This window comes from Elephas maximus, chromosome 3 (genome assembly GCF_024166365.1).
Source record: "Elephas maximus indicus isolate mEleMax1 chromosome 3, mEleMax1 primary haplotype, whole genome shotgun sequence".
Lineage (NCBI taxonomy): Eukaryota > Metazoa > Chordata > Mammalia > Proboscidea > Elephantidae > Elephas > Elephas maximus.
The window spans coordinates 8,824,665-8,843,606 of NC_064821.1; the positions used below are offsets into that span (position 1 = coordinate 8,824,665).

The window sequence follows — 18,942 nt, forward strand, 5'->3', positions numbered from 1 at the left end:
CCTTTCTTCCAAGGTGCTCTGAGTAGACTTGAACCTCCAGCCTTTTGTTAGTAGCGAAATGCTTAACTGTTTGTGACACTGGGGGGACTTAGTGCCATAAAAGAAGTGGGCTTTTATTTCAAATATCCTGCTTTAGATTTTTTTTTTTTTTAATCCTTTTTTCAAATTAGTACTGGTAGCATATTGTAGAGTTGGCCAAAGGGCGACTGCTCTTCAGCTCATTGGACAGGTGTCCTGGGTCCTGTTCAAAGCAAGACCAAGATGTGGGACCTCGTTTTGGGGTGAGAATCTTGGTGCTGGGGCTATTTAACTTAGAAATAGTTGGAATGGAAGGCTGAATTTGATTAAATATATAAGTAACATTAACTGGTTATTTACCCGTGTTGTGTGCCATTCAGTCCATTTCAACTCACAGCGACCCACGTGACAGATAAGGACCGCCCCATGGGGTTTCCTAGGATGTAATCTTTATGGGAGCAGATTACCAGGTCCTTCTCCTTCGGAGCTGCTGGTGGGTTCAAACTGCTGACCTTTCGTTTAGCTGCTGAGTGCTCAACCACTGTGCCCCAGGGCTCCTTTACTTACCCGTATTCTCCCCTGAGAATTAAAATTCGAGGAAAGTAACCTTATCAGCTTTTACTACTTACATTGAGGATTCCCAGGAAGATCGCTTACTGACTTTTTACAAATTAGGACGTTAGAGAGATGGCTGGTGGATAGTTATTAAATTTATGAAATAAAGAAATGGGACAATGGGTTGGTGGTCGAAGTTGGGGTTATATGTGACGGTACTTCCTTTGCTGTGGAGGAAGAAATAAAACTGTTGCCAGTTCATATGGTAAAGGTTTGCAGGTGGACCTTTACGTTACGGAAGGCAGTGCATACGGAAGACTGCTGGCACTCGGCACTGTCCCTCGCCCCCGGCACTGCCTGTTCATACTGGGGGGCCTCGTCATGTGCGTCGTCTCTGAAATGAGCATGGTGCGTTCAGTGATGGCCCTTCCTGCTCTGGTGGGACTGCGGGATAGCTGGTGATGGCACAAGGGACCCCATCATCAGGTCAGGGTGCCATCACTGGGACTCCTTCAGTACCCTGGAGTCTTGGCCTTCTCATTAGGGCAAATCTCAGCCGTAATTCCTTTCATTCACTCTGCAGTGCTGCTTTCTTCCAGGCCGTGAGCCCAGGAACTGGCCTTTCTGAGGGTGCACGTGTGTCTCATGAGATGAAATGGCCTGTGAGGGGCAGGATGTACCTGCTCAAAGGACGGTGTGCAGAGTGCCTGCCAGCACTTTCTCTGGGCCTGCGCATGAGTTTGCCTGAGCTTGGTGTCGTTATCTTTGTTAGCTTGTTGTCTGAAAGGCCCTGGGACCCAGGTGTTGGTACTGAAGCTTGCTTTCTGTTCTGGCTTTTTTAACACCCAGCACTACCCTGAGCGCCATGGAGGACCGGAGCGCCATGGCCGGGACTCCCGCGACGGGTGGGGCGGCTATGGCTCTGACAAGAGGATGAGTGAAGGCAGGGGTCTGCCTCCCCCTCCCAGGTTTGTGTCCGTCCCGTACGCAGCAGGGCCAGCCCTGGACTTCGCCCTTAGTCAGCTGAAAGGGTCAGTCGAGTAGATCACCCAGTATCCAGGACGAGGATGTTCCCAACCACACCCAGCCGTGGGCTTCTCTACTGGGGATCCCAGAGAGCTTGGTGTCAGGCCAGGGCCATGGGCAGGGGTGTAGAGTGTCCAGGCTTTTGGGTCTCTTCCTTGGTGTGGCAGGCTGGGAGCTGTCAAGGGATTCCATGTAGATCACCCCTTTGCGCCTCTTTTCTCCCTCGAGACACAGAGCAGAGTGGCGTCCCTGTGCCACAGGGACCCAGTGTAGAAAGAGGAGCAGCAGGCCACTCCATGCTCCCTGTGGCCCCTGCGACCCCACGGGGTAGGAGGGCGGGCAACAGCCCTTCGGTGTTGGGGCAGCCCAAATCAGAGATGTCTTTCTTTCAAGGGGCAGACGTGACTGGGGGGACCACAGCCGAAGACTGGAGGATGACCGTGCTTGGCAGGGTGGTGCCGAGGGAGGCATGATTGACAGGGACCACAAGAGGTGGCAAGGTAAGAAACGCAGGTTTTCGGCCAAGTAGTGCTTGTCTGTCCCGAGAAGCTTCTAGAAAGATGGAGGCAGCACCTGCTTGGGTCTGTCCCTCTGCTGGTCTTTCAGTTTCGAGAGGGCGGCATGAGTGCTCTCAGTGTTATCCAGCCACTGCTCCCAGGGACTTGTTAATGATTCGGTGGGTGAATGAGCAGAGCGTTCTGGGGTCTCTGGCACAGGCCTAGTGTCCGTCTGTCCGTGCTCTGAGAGTCATTGAGGAGCTGCATGCATGCAGAGACACGGGGGATTTGAGTGGGCCATGTCTGTGTTGCTAGCTGCAAATGCCCCCCAGTGCCCAGTGTGAAAGGCCTCTCTTGTTTTCCAGGTGGAGAAAGAAGCATGTCTGGCCACTCTGGGCCAGGCCACATGATGAGCCGGGGAGGGATGTCGGGGTAAGGTGCTTTGTCGCTGGCGTGTCCTCTTTCCCTTGATGCTTCACCTCTCCACCTTTGCCCGTCTCTTCTTTGCATGTTGGCTTCACTTGGTGAAGGTTTAAAATCAGTCAAGTCTTTCCAACCAGTACTACCTTCCCCTTACCTGTGATGTGTGGTCGTTCCTGTGTCACTGCTCCTCTGTCTTCCGATGCCGCTGCTCCAGAGCGGAACAAGAGTCGAGAAGAGTACCTGACCCCCCGGGCAGGCATGGCCCATCCCATTGAACATGTGCGATTTGGGACAGGTGGCCCGCACAGTGGGAGGGCTTCACGGACAAAGAATTTGAATTTATTCCTAGGCGGGGCAGCTTTGCCCCTGGTGGAGCCTCCCGGGGCCACGTGATGCCGCGCGGCGGGATGCAAGGAGGATTTGGAGGCCAGACTCGAGGGAACAGACCTAACGAAGCCCGCTTCACTCGCCGCTACTAATGCTTTGCAACCCTATGTCCCTGCCCTGTGGCCACCAGAATCTGTTCTGTTAGAAGTTCTCTTAAACTGTGTAAAGATAATTTTTTTTTTATCTGCTGCCATATTGTAGCTAAAAAATGTGAATTTGGGTTTTTGTTTTGGTTTTTTGTAATAAATGTGTTTCTGTTCACATACCCTTTATTTAAAGTTCCATCTCCTTTTTATTGCCGCCTCTTTAAAACTCAATACAAAACATTGCTGAACCATGAGCTCTTGAGAGAAATCAAAAAAAAAAAAAAAAAAAAGAACAAATCTATAGGCATGGAGTCTGATTGTGACTCTTAGCGACCCCATGTGACAGAGTAGACTGCTCCCTAGGGATTGCTTGGCTGTGATCTTCACAGCGTACATCACCAGGCCTCTCTTCTGCAGTGTGCTGGGTGAGCGCCAGCCAACAAGCTTGAGGCTTGTGGCCCAGAGTAAAGCATCACCCAGAGACCTGGCCGTCTTCAAGGAGGACTGAGGACAGCAGGTTAAGAAGATGGTTAGATTTTCTAGAAGCACTTTCAGGTGGCGCATGCCTTCCCAGCCCATGTGCGCCAGGCCTGGAGCAAATTTTGGCTGCCCTGTCCCTCCTCTTTGGGGCTACGCTGTCCCTCCTGCTGATGGTGCCCGCACTCCGCCTCCACACCAGGGCTCCTGCGGGCTTTGTGAAGAGCAGTGAGTGCCGGAGGCCACCGACACCAAGTGAAGCCTACTTTCTTCCCGAAACCTGGCTCATGAGGAGACCCGGGCAGCTGGGGCACAGGGCAGCCATAAGACATAGGGCCGGCAACCGCATGAGGCCACTGGCAGGAGACTCAGGAACCTGCAGTCCCTGGTTGCTTTGGTGACAGGGAAGAAAGGGTTATTTTTCACCGTGCACCCATTTTTGAGCCTTTTGATTTTTATCCTAATTGCGTGATTAACCTGTATTTTAGTGAGTATCTTTTAGTCGTGTATGTATTAATACCACTTTCGTGTAGTATGTGTACAAATATGCTGAAAAACCATTGAAGGACACAAGGTGCTGAAGGCGGGGGCTTTTTCCGGCAAGATTACAGAAGGTTTTTATTTACAAAAATGGGATCACGCTCTCTATCTCTTCACAGAACAATGTGGCGCTACAGTTAAGCGCCTGGCTGCTAACTGAAGGTCAGCAGTTCAAATCCACCTAGTCGCTCCATGGGTGAAAGACCTGGTGATCTGCTCCCATAAAGATGACAGCTTTAAAAACCCTCTGGGGCAGTTCTGCTCTCTCAGACAGAGTCCCTTTGCCTCGAAAGTCAACTCCGTGGTACCTGACGACAACACATGGAGCTTAGCTGCTTCATTCTTAAGCCCTGGGTGGCCTACTTTATGAGAGTTATGTTTTATTTAAACAATAACATGTTGATGGACGTTTAAAAGCACGTTTCCCTGTTGTGCTCAGGGCTTAACACACCTGACCCCTGCGCGCCTCCTGGTTGTGAGAGCTGAGGTCGCCATCTGCCACACTTACTTGCTGAAACCGAGTCGTACTTGGACGCTTTCATAGCACCTGCAGAGGACAAGGAAACTGGTGGCGTAACCATTAAGTGCTACGGCTGCTAACCAGAAAGGTCAGCAGTTCAAATCCACGAGGCGCTCCTTGCAAACCCCACGGGGGGCCGTTCTCCTCTATCCAGCAGGGTCCCTGTGAGTCGCTATTGACTCGACGGCAACGGGTTCGATTTTGGTTAGAGGACAAAATTTGATTGTTTTTGGGCAGGGTAGGGGATGTGTTCTTTTTAAGGAACGAGAAGGATCATTTGCCGGTGATGTGTGTCCCCTGCAGCGTGGGTGTCGTTGAACCCATCCCTCTCTATAAGGTGACAAAGAACTTGTCTGAATTACGTTCTAATGTTTGGTGGAAAGCAGAACTTGGAAGTGATGGGCTTGTATATCTGGCTGCGGAGATTCCTAAGATAAAGGGGCTCGGGGTTTCTCCCTGCTGTTTAACAGTGAAATGCAAGAGGAAAGAAGTAGACTTAAAAACGAACTGTTTGAAATGAAACCAGAGCCTAAAGATTTGGAAAATTCTGTTGTACAAACTAAGGAAATGTGCCCTAGGACTTTGACCAAGGTCTTGGCTACACAATCTTTACGTTAAAGAGATTAAGCCTGTGACTGACGGGTCCCATCAGCCACCACAGCAGAAATCCCAGCAGTTTAGACCGCAAAGCATGGAGATGGGACAAAAGTAAGGAATGCCGGCCGCCTGGAAATCTACAGGCAGGAAATGGGCCAGTGAAGCTACTCGGTTGCAAAAACCTGTTGTCCTCCAAGAAAAGGAAGGCACCCTCCTGGGAGCGTTTGGAAATCAGCAGAACTGTTGGAGGGACCATGGCAGGCACGGCTACCTCCATTTCACAGGGTGGAAAACTGCCTTCTAGGTTTCAGCGTCCAACCTCCACCACCTGGGCTCTGGTAGAGAAACCCTGCCGCACTTGACTCAGCCCAGGGGTGGGACGAGGGGCGAGGGGAGGCTGCCTGGAGGAGGGAGTGTCTATGAGCAGGAGCAGGGGCCAGCCAGGAGCAGATGGCAGGGCACGGGGCCTGCGTGTTGTGGACAGTGGCTGGAGGTGGAGAGCCGTGTTCCGGGAGCTGCAGGTCTCAGGATCCCTGGAGGGCCCTGCTAAGGAGCCTGGGCTCGGCTGGAGGGCAATGGGGAGCCACAGGATGTTTCTGAGCAGGGGTGTGGCGTGACCAGGCTTGGACTTTGGGAGACAAACTGGAGGGGGCAGTCCTGGTGGCCAGAAGACGGAGGCGGCGGCTTTGGCTCTGGTGACGGACACGAGCAGACAGACGGGTCTGTACGGATGACGGGAGGGCTGGTGTCTGACCCTGGCTATAGGCATGACTGTAGACATCAGTGTCTGCCGCCACCACACACACACACAGACACACACACACACATACAGACCCACCCACCTCCCCCCGAGGAAAGCAGTGGGGGGGGGCTTCTGATGGGCACGCCGATCCATCGAGCTGCTGCGGGTGGGTCCCTGGGCCTGGTCATGGCTTGGAGCAGCGTTCCTTAGGAAACACACAGCCCCACTCCTGCCCTCAAAGAACTGTATTTTGTCCTCTAAATACAAAGTTACTATGCCCAAATGAGTATGGCCCAGTTTTGTCAAGTAAGTGTGGTAAATCGCACCTCCCAGGAGGAGTGGGCAGGACCTAGGTCCCCAGGGAGTGCTTGGGGTGTCTGTATGCACCCTGCAGGCTGACCTGGGGCTGGTCTGACTCAGCCTCTGTGCTCTCAAATGGCTGCCATTCATCTCTGGCCTCAATTTTCTCATCTGTAAGACGAGCAGCCTCTGCCCTGGTCCGTGCTGCCAGTGAGGTTACATGGCCATGGTATATACATGTGCTTTGCCAACCCCTTCCTGCCCACCAGGGGCCATCTCTGCCCTCCTGGAGCCCCAAACCTGGGCTGCAGTGGTGGCTGTGACCAATTCCATGTGTGGTAACTGGGAGACAAGGACAGACTCAGGGCCCGAATGCAGCTCATGGCCCCTGATGGAGGTGAGGTGGGTGGAAGGGCTGAGCAGGCTCTGCCTACGGGTGGCTATTGAGCCATTAACAATTAGTGTACTTCAGGGTGGGGCCTCCCTTCTAACAGGAACACCCTGGCAGGTCACTGCCCCTCTCCAGGTCTATCTCCCCCTCTGTAAATGGCATGACAGGAGGGCCTTGAGGGTCCAGGGATCTCAAGCGCCATGTACACACGCCTCTTGGATAAAAGGGTGTGAGAGCCAGGCTGGCACAGGGTCTGTGGATGCCCAGGGAAAGGAGAGCAGGCTTGGAGTCTGGGCTTGCCAGTTCATCTGTAAAATGGGTCCACGAGCCTGCTCCTTCCTGGGGCCAGCCTGGGCCATGCTCCCTCCACCACATGCTCCTCGCTGCCACAATAGCCAGCATGGGGCCCTTCCTCAACAGGGCTGAGAACCTAAGACCAGGTTGCTCCCCAGCCCCAACCCATCTTGCCTTCACCCTAGACCTGCTCGTCCTGCCTGGAGGCCCAGCATACCCGGGGGCATGCAGAGCCGGACAGCTGGCACCAAGTGTTCAGAGGGTGCACTAGACATGGGAGACCTACCCAGAGAATATGTTCCTGGAGACCAGGGGTGTGCTGGTCACTGTGGGTGCCTTCCCCCTGGGCCAATGGACCCTGCCCTCTGCACTCCTCCCTGGAGTGGGAGGAGGAGCACAGGTTTCTCCTGGGTAGCCGAGCACTGGGTCAGACAGCAGGGAGGTTCCCTGGCCTCTGCTCCCTCACCTGCACCTCCTGCTGCTCTAGCTTACCGCCTGGGTGGGCTCTATCCTGGAGAAGGCTCAGGAACAGAGAACTACAGTCCAGGTGGGGGCTCCCGGACGAGGGCCTCTGCTCCCCTCAAGCTCACCCCTGCCCTGTCTGTCTGGGGCCTCGGGCTCTGGTTCCTGGCACGGGCTCTGGTTCCCGGCACAGGCTCTGTCCCAGCATCAACACATTTCCCGTGGTGGCCCTGGGGCTGAGTGTTGGAGGTCCAGCAGGGACACCTGGACGTGAGGCAGGGCCTTAGAGAGGGCTTCCTGGGGACATGATACTGGGGGGTGCGGCCCCTGAATGGCAGTGCCCATTAGGCCTGCCCACTCCAGAAATGTCCAGGGCTGCCAGGGACAGGGTGGAAGCTGGGGCTGGGGGCCAGGGGAAGGAGGGCTGGCTGGAAGGTGGGCAGCGGTAGACTAGCCAGCTGAGTAGGAGGGAAGATTCGGCAGCCTCAGCTGGGGCCGAGGGTGAAGGAGGCATGGATTCCCGTGCCCCGGCTCCCGGACTACCCCACTGAAGCTCAGCCCCGCAAGAGCCAAGCTCCCTGGGCTCGCCCTCAGCACCTTCTCAGCCTTTCTAGCACCCCGAGCACTGTCTCCGGAGCGCCAGGGTCCGCTGTGTGCCTGGATTCCCCCAGGCCAGGGCCTAGACAGTGCCCGAGGAGCCCCAGGCCAGCACGCTGGTTGGGAACACTTCAGAAGTCCTTTATTGGGCCCATAAGGCCGTGAGCTGCCCTCAGAGGGGTCCCAGACTGGAGTCTTCAGGTCCATGGTGTCCCTGCCCCCATCCTGGCTAGAGCAGGGGCTGCATCCGAAGCACTACTTGGAATGCTCCTTGGCGCGCTCCTTGATGTAGTCCCAGCCCTTCCTGGAGTAATGGCAGGCCTTGGAGGGAGCCACTGACAGTGCTGACATCACCGTGACGATACCTGTGCAGAAGGGGGCCGGGGCGGCTGCCCGGTGAGGCTCCCCACTCAGCTACCCAGACCCTTCAAACAAGGGAGTTGGTCCAATCCCCAAGACACTATAGGTTCAAAAGGCTTTTAGAGGAACCACCTCCTGCACTGTTACTCCAAGTGGAGAAACTGAGGCAGAGGAGGGACTTGTTGTTAGTTGCCCTCTAGTTGATTGACTTGGGGCAACCCCACGTGTGCAAAGTAAAACTGCTCCATAGGTTTTTGAGGCTGTGACCTTTCAGAAGCAGATCACCAGCCCTTTCTTCTGATGCCCCTCTGGGTGGGTCCCACCTGCCGACCTGTTGGCTAGCTTAACCTTTGTGCTTCCCTGGAGCCGGAAGAGTCAGGGCCTTGGTTTGTGGGAGGTCACATGACAAGCTCAGACCCTAATCCTCCATCACCATTCTACCCAAGCAATGCACACACCCCCCACCCCCTGCCAGCCTCTTAGCCCCAGTCAAGTCTCTATCTCCTCTTCTATCTCCTCCATTAGACCTGTGGAGGCATACCTGGGGCTAGGCTAGGCAACCCATTACCCCTCCAAAAAGAGGCCCCAGGGGCCTACCTGAATTCCAGGAGTCGCGGAAGGAAAAGTTAAGCTTCGGAGCGGGTGGGAGCTGGGAAGAGAGAAAGAGATGGGGTTGGTGAGGGGAGAAGGCCCAACAGCCCCTCCAGATGCAGGGAGAAGACCATGTGCCTCAGAATCAGGTCTGCACAGGGAGGGACCCAGGGAGACTCCAGAGCTGACCCCCGCCCCCCGCCCCAGCCCTGGCCTTCCTCCAGCCCAGGGTACCTGGGGTATCTGCAGGCCCGTCTGCTTGCACACGTACTGGCTGAACTGGTACATGGCTGGGGGGACCACCTCTTCAGCCTTCCGAAGGGCCGCCTGGCTCTTGTCGCTGGGCCCCAGTAGGTCCTGGTCATACACCAAGTAGACTGCGCCTCCTGCCACACTGCCCTTGATAAGAAACCTGCGGGAACAGGAGGGAGCCACAGAAGCTCAGCGAGCACGGCAGGCCACCCTCAGGGGTCCATGAACACAGGGAGAAGTTGGACTCTCCTGGCGGGGGCGCGGATCACAGTCGAGGGTGTCACATGTGTAGCCAGGGGAAGCACAGACCCCCCCCCCCAATACTGACAGTGTGCAAAGCAAAAATGCTCAACTCTATTTAACTGGCAAACTAAGGCACGGAGACGGACAGTGGGCCACTCAACGTCCAGCGGAGAGCAGTGGACAGCGAAGACTTAAGACCCTGGCCTTCTGACCGCCAGCCTAGGGACGGGGCCTTCCAAGTGTTTCCGAGCGTTTCGTGCATGTCTCACGCTGCGCCCAAAATAAACGTGTGTGGAAGGATTCTCTGGGTATTCCCGTTTTGCAGAAGAGACAACTGAGGATCGGAGGTATCTCGGCTACAGTGGGCACTCGAGATCGCTGGGAGGTAGAAAGGAGGCGCTTATGCGGCTTCTGCAAGCCCGCCCCGCCTAGCCTCAGTTTCCCTATTTGGGCTATGAAGGCCTGACACTACAGGAAGCGAAGAGAAAGGCCTAGACCAAACCGCAGGGGGTGGTGCCCGCAGGAAGGGACTTTCTCTGGGGTCCAGGACCCGCCCGATGGTCTCACGCACCTCATTAGCGACCACACGCGGGCCACCATGGTCACTCCACTCCGCGCGCAAGGACACTCGGCTGGCCCGCCACTTCCGGCGGCGGCGCCGCAGAAGCCTCTGGGAAGGGTAGTCTCTCTTGCCACCCGCAAAGGCCTCCGGGAGTCAGAGGCGGAGACTCCCTGGCTCCAAGACGCCAGAGAAGGGCTGTTGTCCCGCCGCGAAGGGCTCGTGGGAAGTGTAGTCTTCACTCTCCGGGATGCCGCAAAGCTGCTGGGAAATGTAGTCGGCAGAGATCTGCAGAGCCGCCGAAAGTCTCGCCTGGCCGCGAAGTCTCTTGGGAAATGTAGTCCAGTCCGGCTCCGCCCTGGCAGCGCAAGGGGAGGGAGGTATCGGACGTCTGGAGAGGCCTAAGGGTAATAACGAAGGAGATGCTGGGGCTCGTGAGACTCACCCGCGCCCGCGCGGGGTACTGAGGGCCCAAGCCTAGGGGAGAGCGCCTAGAAGGAGGTTGTCACGGCAACGCGGTGGCTGAATAGTTCGACGGAGGCGGGCCCGAAGTCACGTGATACACATTAGGCGTGGAACCTCAGTCTAGTGGGCGGGGCCGGGGCCGCAGCCGGGGGTGGGGAAGCAGGGCGGGAGGCCGTTGCCCCGGCAACGCCTGGCGCGGAGTCCCCACGGCCTGGTCTCTCCGGGATGGGTTAGGAGTCACGTGACTACGGCCCTGCGGGACTGGTAGCGGTCGGGTGCTCGAGCGAACGCGGCCGGGAAAGGGAGGCTGGAGGGAGGGTCGTGTTTTGGCTCCCAGGCTGGGACCCCAGCCGGGCAGGACGGCGGGGGCAACTGAGGCCTGAGTGGGTGAGTGCGCAGGTGGAGGTGTGCAGTGGACCGCACGCCCCCTTTGCCCAGAGAGTAACATTAGACAGGCGAGGTTAAGGACCCTGTCGGTTGTGCAAGAATCCGGTGCCCCCATTCCTTAAGGCTGCTTCATCCATCCATCCATCCCTCCCTCCATCGCTCCCACCTCCCCACCTCCCCCATGGGCTTCTGTGGTGAGGACGGGGGGTGGAGGGTGTTTGATTGGCTTCATGGACTTTCCTGGAAGAAGGGAGAGGTGGGAGTGCATTCACTGCTAAGGGGGTACCTGGCGAACTGGAATAGGGTGAGGGGTTCACTTTTCTGAGAACCGAAAGATTCATATATGGGAGTAGTGGGCAGAATGTTGGAGAGGTGGGCAGGGGCCAGGCCTGCTGGGCTTCTTTGGCTGAGGTGAGGAGCCTGGCCTCGTCCAAGGGCAATGGGGAGCCCTGGGAGGGTTTGGAGCAGAAAGACCGCAGGTAGATTTCTCTTGACAGTGAACGTGTACCAAATTATGAAGATAATTTCAGGCGATGACAGAATGTTGAGGAGGAGCTCAAAAGGCTAAAGTTAAAGGAAACAGAGACCCGACAAAGGGCCTGGAAACCCTGGTGGTGTAGTGGTTAAGTGCTACAGCTGCTAACCAAGAGGTTGGCAGTTCTAATCCACCAGGGTGTTCCTTGGGAACTCTGTGGGGCAGTTCTACTCTATCCTGTAGGGTTGCTATGAGTTGAAATCGATTCAATGGCAGTGGGTTTGGTTTTCGTTTTTTTAGAAAGGGAAAACCCATTGCCATCGAGTCGATTCCGACTCATAGCAACACTATATATATATATTTTTATAGAACAGAGTAGAACTGCCCCCCATAGGGTTTCCAAGGAGAAGCTGGTGGATTCTAACAGTCGAGCTTTTGGTTAGCAAAGGAGCTCTTAACCACTGTGCCACCAGGGCGCCATTTAGAAAAGAAAGCCCTTTTGGAAATAATTGTAGATTACAGAACATCCATTCACATGTGCTTGGGGAAAGCATCGCAGGCAGAGAGAACAGCCAGTGCAAAAGTCCTGGGGCAGCATGTTGGTGTGGTTGAACAGAATGAGCAAGGGGGCAGGGAGGAGCTGGCCCACGCAGGACCTCTTTGGCCATTGAGGAGTGGGGTTTTGTCCTAAATCAAAGGGGAGAACTTTCAGCAGGGTTAGGACAAGATGTGATCGGGCTCGTGGGTGAAGGGAGAAGGCTCCGAGCCAGGAGAAGGTTGGTGCAATAGTTCAGGTGAGCCCAGTGGTGGCTGTGGAGATGTAAAGGAGGGGACAGGCCCAAGGCCATCACCAAATGCTGATTCAACAAAGGTGCAGCTGGAGAAACGGTTGTGGCTGTGGCCACTGCAGGCCCAGGGAGGGCCATGAAGGTGCTGCTCTTCACAGGGCTCGGGGCCCTGTTCTTCGCCTATTATTGGGATGACAACTTTGACCCAGGTGAGTGACCAGGGCTAGGGGAGGGGAGAAGGTATTGGGCCTGCTGTCCTGTCCACCTTGAAGGCTGAGCACCCCTGCCCACTGCCAGACAGCCTCCAGGGAGCCCGTGTGCTCCTGACAGGGGCCAGTGCCGGCGTCGGTGAGGAGCTGGCTTATCACTACGCCCGCCTGGGTGCCCGCCTGGTGCTCACCGGCCACACGGAGGTCCTTGTGCAGAAGGTGAGCTGCCTCGTTGGTCAGTGTGGGGTGGGGTGCAAAAGGGAGCCTGGGGTTGAATTCCTGCACCCATCCAGGCTTACTGTGTGACCTTGGGCAAGTTGCTTAACCTCTCTGAGCCTGTTTCCTCATTTGCAAATTGGAGACAATAAAAGTATCTTCTCGTGGGTTGTGGTGATGTGTCGATTCAATACGGCAGTGAGTGTAAAGCAATGAATTGATAAAGTCCAACAGCCACTGAAAGCCCGTGTTCTCTAGAGAAGGGTGGATGCAACAGCCCATTGTCCAAAGGGAGCTTGTGGCTCTTGGGAACAAACCTTCCAAATTTTCCGGAGAAGCCAGAACTCTGGAGATGGATGTGAAATCTCCCGAGTTTGTAATGTTGGTGATTGGTTAAACGAAACGTCAGTAGGTCATTCTGGCCCAGGGGGCCGCCAGTTTACAGCCTCAGTGCTAAAGCTTTGGGCGTAATGTTGAGTGGCACCCGAGGCTCACAGTAGGTGAGGGGGTTTCAGTCTGAGGACCCAAGAGGGGGCCAGCTGAGGTGGAGGGGCCCACGGGCAGCTCTGCCCTCCCCCCCAGGTGGTAGGGAACTGCCGGAAGCTGGGCGCCCCCAAGGTCTTCTACATCGCGGCGGACATGGCCTCCGCTGAGGCGCCGGAGCGCGTGGTGCGGTTTGCGCTGGAGATGCTGGGTGAGGGGCGGGGCCTAGGCCGAGGGGCGGGGCCTAGGCCGAGGGGCGGGACGCTAACTGGGTGAGGGTGTGGCAGCGACGGGTGTCCTGGGGGCGGGCACTTAACGGGGTCGGGCGTGGCTAAGGGCGGACCCGCGCTGGATCCAGGGATTGGGACACCGGACAGGGACGCCTCGGACGTGGGACTAACCTGTATGAGATCCAGGGGGTAGCGTCCGGCGCGGGGCCTCCCTAAACCCAGGGGGTGTTACTGGGGCGGAGCTCACTGTATTCAGGGGGCGGGGCCTCGGGGGCTGGCCCCGGGCTGACCGGCCTCTCCGGGCCAGGCGGGCTGGACTACCTTGTGCTGAACCACATCGGCGCTACCCCGGCCGGCACGCGGGCCGGCACCCCGCAGGGGACGCGCTGGCTCATACAGGTGCTCCGTCCCCGTCGCGGCCCTGGTCTGCTCCACGGCGCCGGTCCGTCCTCCCGTCCGGGACCACGCCCCTCCCAAACCTCTGGCCCCGCCCGTGCCTGCCCCGCCCCTAGGCCCCGCCCCTGCCTGCCCCGGTCCCTGCCCCTTTGGGCCTTGGCCCCGCCCCGCCCCAGGCTTCGCCCTGGCCTCGTCACCCCTGGTCACCGCCTCTAGGTGAATTTTCTGAGCTATGTACAGCTGACTTCCTTGGCGCTGCCGAGCCTGACGGACAGCAAGGGCTCCCTGGTGGTGGTGTTCTCGCTGCTCGGTGCGTACACATGGCCTCGGTTCTTCGGGAGGGGTCTTGGGAGGGGGTGACCGCTCATCCTGGGGGGCTGCAGGCAGGAAGGCTTCCGGGAGGATGAGGCGCACCTTGTAGCCGGTCAACCCCGCCCATGCCACGCCCATGCCACGCCCCTAGGCCGCGTGCCCGCCTCCTTCTCCGTCCCCTACTCAGCAGCCAAGTTCGCGCTGGAGAGTTTCTTCGGCTCCTTGCGGCGGGAACTGGACGTGCAGGACGTGAATGTGGCAGTCACCATGTGCATCCTGGGGCTCCGGGATCGCGCCTCGGCCGCCGAGGGAGTCAGGTGAGGTCGGGCAGGGGGCCGGGCGCGGCCGGGGGCTGTCGGGGCCGTGCAGCCTCCGCCGCAGCCCCCCACCGCGCCCTCCCGTCCCCAGGGGCGTCACGAGGGCCAGGGCGGCTCCGGAGCCCAAGGCGGCCTTGGCCGTGGTCCGCGGCGGCGCCACGCGCGCCTCCGGCGTCTTCTACCCGTGGCGCTTCCGCCTGCTGTGCCTGTTGCCGGGCTGGCTGCCGCGTCCGCGGGCCTGGTTCATCCGCCAGGAGCTCAACGTCACGGCCGCAGCGGCTGCCTGAGCTCCCAAGCGTGGCGCTGCTCATCTTCCCAGAGGGACTCTCCACCAAACCGCCCCTGGAACGGGGACACAGACGGCGACACCTTTGAGACAGCGGCCAGGGCCCAGGTAGATTCATCCCGACAGGAAAGGAACACCGAAGGAAACTCCCGGCGTTGGAATCAGTCACAACAGCTCTGAGCGTGCCGCTCGGACCCCGTGCTGTGTTTGTCAGGGACTTCAAAAGCCTTACTTCGGTTTTTTTTTTTTTTTTTTTTTTACCACTGTCACTGAGGATACTGTGATTCCATTTGCGGATGAGGAAACTGAGGCTCAGAAAGATGACGTGACTTACTCTAGGGCCCTGGCCACATTAGTCAGGTCACGCCACCCAAGCCATCTCTCCAGCTCCCACCGGAACTGCCCAGTCCCTGATTTGTTCCTTCTATTCGTCTGAAGTAGCCCCCAGCCCCTGCCAGCTCCCCTAAGCTACATCTCTGTGCCGGTGACGTCCCCGGGAGCTTCTCTGCTGGCCGGGGTTGGAGGAAGAGGAGGGAAAGCGTGTTCTCCTGGGCTGGGCCCAGCTTCTTGTTTCCTAATAAAAATCATCCTTTTCTTTGCATATCTGTTGTTCAAATTCTTTCTGGGCTTCCAGCCTGCTGGCCTGGAGGGTGTACCCGGGCAAGTACCCTCAACCCTACTTGTTAGTTTGTTGTTAGGTGTCATGGAGTGAGTTCCCGCTCATAGCGACCCTACGTACAACACAGTGAGACGCTGCCCAGTCCTGCGCCATCCTCACAATCGCTGTCGTGCTTGAACCCATTGTTGCAGCTAATGTGTCGATCCCTCTTGTTGAGGGTCTTCCCCTTTTTCACTGACTCTCTACCAAACATGATACCCTTTTCCAGGGACTGGTGCCTCCTGATAACATGTCCAGTGTATGTGAGAAGTCTCGCAATCCTTGCTTCTAAGGAGCTTTCTGGCTGTACTCCTTCCTGTTTGTTCCTTACAGCCTTGGAAGCCAATGGGGCAGTTCTGCTCTGTCCTATACAGTCGCTATGCAGTGGGTTTTTTGCAGGAAGGGTAGGCTAAAAAAAGAACCCGAAAACAATTCCGACGCATGGCGACCGTATAGGACAGAGGAGAACTGCCTCATACGCTTTCCAAGGAAAGGCTGGTGGATTCGAACTGCCGACCTTTTGGTTAGCAGCCTGAACTCTATAGCCACTTTGCCGCTAGGGCTTCCCGATTCGTGCAGCAACTATAATTATTTCCAAAGCCACCAGAGGGCACTGTACCATATCGCCTTCCTCAAATCTAGTCCAGAGCTTGGCCCAACACATAACGAAACACCCCCGTTTATAGAAGTTTTATTCTATGCAAAGTACTGTTACATCTCATTCAACCATTTGGAGTAATTATTGTCCTCATGCTATAGCTGGACAAATTGAGGTTCCGACAGGCGAAGTCGCTGGCACAGGGTCAGCCAGAAAGCGGCTGAATTGGGATTCAAACTCCCGGTCAAGAGGCAAGAGAGGCACCGCTGCCACGCCACGCCACGCCACGCCGCGGGGCTCGACCACTGGGTTCTGCCTCGTCCCCCTCTCCCCACCCCTACGCCCCCTCCCCCCACCCCCGCCGCCTCAGCGGAGTACGAGAGCAAGCTCAGGGAGCCCAATCGCGCATGCTCATGAGTGCCGCAGAGACTCCTCCAGCCGCTAGGGGCGCGCGATCCTCTCCTGCCTCTCTGGCCCGCGCCCGGGTGGAGAGTAGATATCCCAGATTTCCGCGCGGCACCGGCCCTTCCGCCACAGCAGCCATTGAAGAATAGCAGGTAACCGGTTCTCGCGCGGCGGGGATCCGCCGACATCGGGCCCGCAGGAGCCGGGGCACGGGTTGGGGTACGGCAGGGTGCAGCTAGCGAGCCCGAGGGAGCAGGGGCGCGGGGTTCGGAGCGGCGGAGATCGAGCCGGGACTGACCTGCACTTCCTCCCCCCACCCGTGTCCCAGCCATGGCTGTGCGCTACCCGATGGCCGTGGGCCTCAACAAGGGCCACAAAGTGACCAAGAATGTTAGCAAGCCGAGGCACAGCCGCCGCCGCGGGGTAAGTGTGGGGCCCGGGGCCAGGGGTGGGAGCGGTCGCGGCCTCTTGGAAGTGGGGAGCTATGGGGGTGGTTGAGCTGAGGCAGGGGTGTCGTGGGACTTGTCAGACCAGTGAACGAAGATGCCATTGCTCGTCCGCGCGGTGAGCACCCATCAGGGCCACAAACTTCAACCTTGCCGGCCCGTGTGAGCGAGGCTGGAGCTGATGGTGCCACTTTGGGGTTTTGACGAATGAGTTGGAGCGCGTCTGAGTGGAAAGCAGGGAAGGGGCGTTCCTGGCCACCTGGAACAGCAGGGGTGAAGGCTGATATTGGAATTTGGAGGGAAAGCTGAGACCTTGTGTGTCAGATTGAGGGTTTTCAGTCTGTTGAGTTTGCAGGCGCTGTTCCTCAAGTAGCCCTGACTCCTCGTGTGCTGTTCTGTGTTACAGCGGAGGGGACTCCAAGCTAAGAGAACAGCCTGTGCAAGAGGGCCAGGAGCAGGAGCCAGCTGGGAGCGGGGGCCTGCTTAGGCTTCTCTGCAGCCTTGTCGTCTATTTTGATTGACAAAGCTGGGTTGGACTCGGGGTGTTGGGAGGATTCGAGCTTTCTTGTACTGGGCATGGTCAGATGATCTGTTCTTGGGGTGCCACGGGGCCTGTATCGACTCAGCAACCCCATGTGCCAGTAGAGCTGCCCCATAGGGTTTTCTTGGCCATAATCCTTATAGGAGCAGGTAGACAGGACTTTCTCCTGTGGAGCTGCTGGATGGATTCAAACCACCAACTTTTTGGTTAGCTTAACCATTATGCCACTGTGGCTACTTTCAAACACTCTACCCCAGTTAATTCTTTCAGCCTTCACAACCAGAGGAGGGGACTGTTGTCCTGTCATACACCTGGGGAAACTGAGGCACACACCCCAGGGGGCCTGATGTGCTCCACCAGAAAGGGAGGTCCAGCGTGGCCTCAGAGTCCCTACCCTGACAGCCCCTTGCCCCCAGCGCCTCACCAAGCACACCAAGTTCGTGCGGGACATGATCCGGGAGGTGTGCGGCTTTGCCCCCTATGAGCGGCGCGCCATGGAGCTGCTCAAGGTCTCCAAGGACAAGCGGGCCCTCAAGTTCATCAAGAAAAGGGTAGGTGGTTTATTATAAGAACTTGATAAATAGTTTAAACAGAGAATATTCTTTGGTGGTTATGAGGGAGGAGGGAGAGGGGCTTTCACTACTTAGTAAAAACTATTTTAGGTAAAGGGAAAGACAACACACAATATAGGAGAGGTCAGCACAGCTAAACGAAACCAAAAGCAAAGAAGTTTCCTGAATGAACTGAACGCTTTGAAGGGCAGCGCCACAGGGGCAGGGGCTTGGGGACCATGGTTTCAGGGGACATCTAAGTCAATTGGCATAATAAAACCTATTAAGAAAATATACTGCATCCCACTTTGGAGAGTGGCGTCTGGGGTCTTAAGCGCTAGCAAGCGGCCATATGAGATGCATCAGTTGGTCTCAACCCACCTGGAGCAAAGGAGAATGAAGAACACCAAGGACACAGGGTAATTATGAGCCCAAGAGACAGACAGACCGACCACGTAAACCAGAGACTACATCAGCCTGAGACCAGAAGAGCTAGATGGTGCCCCTGCTACAACCGATGACTGCCCTGATGGGGAACACAACAGAGAACCCCTGAGGGAGCAGGAGAGCAGTGGGATGCAGACCCCAAATTCTCATAAAAAGACCAGACTTAATGGTTTGACTGAGACTAGAATGACCCCAGAGCTCATGGTACCCAGACCTTTGGTTAGCCCAAGACTGGAACCATCCCTAAAGCCAACTCTTCAGACAGGGCTTAGACTAGACTGTGGCATAGACGATGGTAGTGGTCAAGAATGAGCTTCTTGGATCAAGTAGACATGAGACTGTTGGCATCTCGTCTGAAGGGGTGATGAGAGGGTCAGAAGCTGGCCAAATGGACACGAAAAGAAAGAGGGGGGAAGGAGTGTGCTGTCTCATTATGGAGAGAGCATATAGCATCAGGGGGAGGGTATATAGCAAGGCGTTTATAAACTTTTGTATGAGAGTCTAACTTGATTTGTAAATTTTCACTTAAAGCACACACAAAAAAAAGGGTAGGTGGGCTGCTGGTGTTGGGAGGCAGGGCTGGGGGGCCCAGGCTGACCTGACCAGCTCTCCCTGCCCGGCAGGTGGGGACACACATCCGAGCCAAGAGGAAGCGAGAGGAGCTGAGCAACGTCCTGGCCGCCATGAGGAAGGCGGCTGCCAAGAAAGACTGAGAGCGTCCCTGCCTGTCTGCTGTAACCGCACCCCGCCACCACCACCACAGTAATAAAGCTTTTCCAGAAACGTGGCTCCAGCTCTAGCTTGTGGCCTGTGGC

At 56.8% G+C, this 18,942-nt stretch overlaps 4 protein-coding genes across 9 annotated transcripts in view; 3 read left to right on the forward strand and 1 right to left on the reverse strand.

Annotated features, from left to right (window-relative positions):
• Positions 1 to 3,176, forward strand: part of SAFB (scaffold attachment factor B) — a 34,357-nt gene extending 31,181 nt beyond the window's left edge. The window contains exons 18-21 of one of the 3 annotated variants that reach the window (XM_049876498.1): positions 1,423 to 1,541; positions 1,993 to 2,099; positions 2,462 to 2,528; positions 2,869 to 3,176. In XM_049876498.1, the coding sequence (XP_049732455.1) occupies positions 1,423 to 1,541; positions 1,993 to 2,099; positions 2,462 to 2,528; positions 2,869 to 2,998 (423 nt within the window). In that variant the 3' untranslated portion in view covers positions 2,999 to 3,176. The remainder of the gene's footprint in view (positions 1 to 1,422; positions 1,542 to 1,992; positions 2,100 to 2,461; positions 2,529 to 2,868) is intronic. The other 2 variants (XM_049876499.1, XM_049876500.1) reach the window with 2 other exon arrangements.
• A 4,856-nt stretch (positions 3,177 to 8,032) lies between these two features.
• Positions 8,033 to 10,318, reverse strand: MICOS13 (mitochondrial contact site and cristae organizing system subunit 13). The gene is made up of 4 exons (XM_049876510.1): positions 9,930 to 10,318; positions 9,098 to 9,275; positions 8,870 to 8,921; positions 8,033 to 8,277 (listed from the first exon to the last, which is right to left on the reverse strand). Exons 1-4 carry the CDS (start codon positions 9,956 to 9,958, stop codon positions 8,168 to 8,170), a joined length of 369 nt encoding a protein of 122 aa, XP_049732467.1. The 5' UTR covers positions 9,959 to 10,318; the 3' UTR covers positions 8,033 to 8,167.
• A 294-nt stretch (positions 10,319 to 10,612) lies between these two features.
• Positions 10,613 to 15,076, forward strand: HSD11B1L (hydroxysteroid 11-beta dehydrogenase 1 like). Of its 3 annotated transcripts, XM_049876508.1 has the most exons (8): positions 10,613 to 10,769; positions 12,116 to 12,241; positions 12,330 to 12,460; positions 13,040 to 13,151; positions 13,478 to 13,612; positions 13,783 to 13,876; positions 14,030 to 14,195; positions 14,287 to 15,076. In XM_049876508.1, the coding sequence occupies exons 2-8, from the start codon at positions 12,169 to 12,171 to the stop codon at positions 14,659 to 14,661; spliced, it is 1,086 nt and encodes a 361-aa protein (XP_049732465.1). In that variant the 5' UTR covers positions 10,613 to 10,769; positions 12,116 to 12,168; the 3' UTR covers positions 14,662 to 15,076. The 3 variants fall into 3 exon arrangements, with proteins under 3 accessions (XP_049732465.1, XP_049732466.1, XP_049732463.1); XM_049876509.1 differs by lacking the exon at positions 10,613 to 10,769 and having other exon boundaries at positions 11,651 to 12,241; positions 13,478 to 13,569; positions 14,287 to 14,572; XM_049876506.1 differs by lacking the exon at positions 10,613 to 10,769 and having other exon boundaries at positions 11,906 to 12,241.
• Positions 15,077 to 16,241: 1,165 nt separating this feature from the next.
• RPL36 (ribosomal protein L36) lies at positions 16,242 to 18,914 on the forward strand. 2 transcript variants are annotated; one of them, XM_049876517.1, is made up of 4 exons: positions 16,242 to 16,294; positions 16,471 to 16,565; positions 17,546 to 17,680; positions 18,751 to 18,914. In XM_049876517.1, exons 2-4 carry the CDS (start codon positions 16,473 to 16,475, stop codon positions 18,838 to 18,840), a joined length of 318 nt encoding a protein of 105 aa, XP_049732474.1. In that variant the 5' UTR covers positions 16,242 to 16,294; positions 16,471 to 16,472; the 3' UTR covers positions 18,841 to 18,914. The 2 variants fall into 2 exon arrangements, with proteins under 2 accessions (XP_049732474.1, XP_049732472.1); XM_049876515.1 differs by having other exon boundaries at positions 16,293 to 16,361.
• Positions 18,915 to 18,942: the final 28 nt, after the last annotated feature.

What these genes read in the sequence shown, in the direction of transcription:
- MICOS13 (XM_049876510.1), bottom strand. Translation starts at nt 9,958, where the DNA reads ATGGTGGCCCGCGTGTGGTCGCTAATGAG. An exon ending in CGCGTGTGGTCGCTAATGAG is followed by an intron (nt 9,276 to 9,929) that starts GTGCGTGAGACC and finishes CTGTTCCCGCAG; the next exon opens with GTTTCTTATCAAGGGCAGTG. An exon ending in CCGCGACTCCTGGAATTCAG is followed by an intron (nt 8,278 to 8,869) that starts GTAGGCCCCTGG and finishes CCTTCTGCACAG; the next exon opens with GTATCGTCACGGTGATGTCA.
- HSD11B1L (XM_049876508.1), top strand. Translation starts at nt 12,169, where the DNA reads ATGAAGGTGCTGCTCTTCACAGGGCTCGGGGCCCTGTTCTTCGCCTAT. An exon ending in GGATGACAACTTTGACCCAG is followed by an intron (nt 12,242 to 12,329) that starts GTGAGTGACCAG and finishes GCCCACTGCCAG; the next exon opens with ACAGCCTCCAGGGAGCCCGT. An exon ending in GTTTGCGCTGGAGATGCTGG is followed by an intron (nt 13,152 to 13,477) that starts GTGAGGGGCGGG and finishes TCTCCGGGCCAG; the next exon opens with GCGGGCTGGACTACCTTGTG.
- RPL36 (XM_049876517.1), top strand. Translation starts at nt 16,473, where the DNA reads ATGGCTGTGCGCTACCCGATGGCCGTGGGCCTCAACAAGGGCCACAAA. An exon ending in GGCACAGCCGCCGCCGCGGG is followed by an intron (nt 16,566 to 17,545) that starts GTAAGTGTGGGG and finishes CCTTGCCCCCAG; the next exon opens with CGCCTCACCAAGCACACCAA. An exon ending in TCAAGTTCATCAAGAAAAGG is followed by an intron (nt 17,681 to 18,750) that starts GTAGGTGGTTTA and finishes CCTGCCCGGCAG; the next exon opens with GTGGGGACACACATCCGAGC.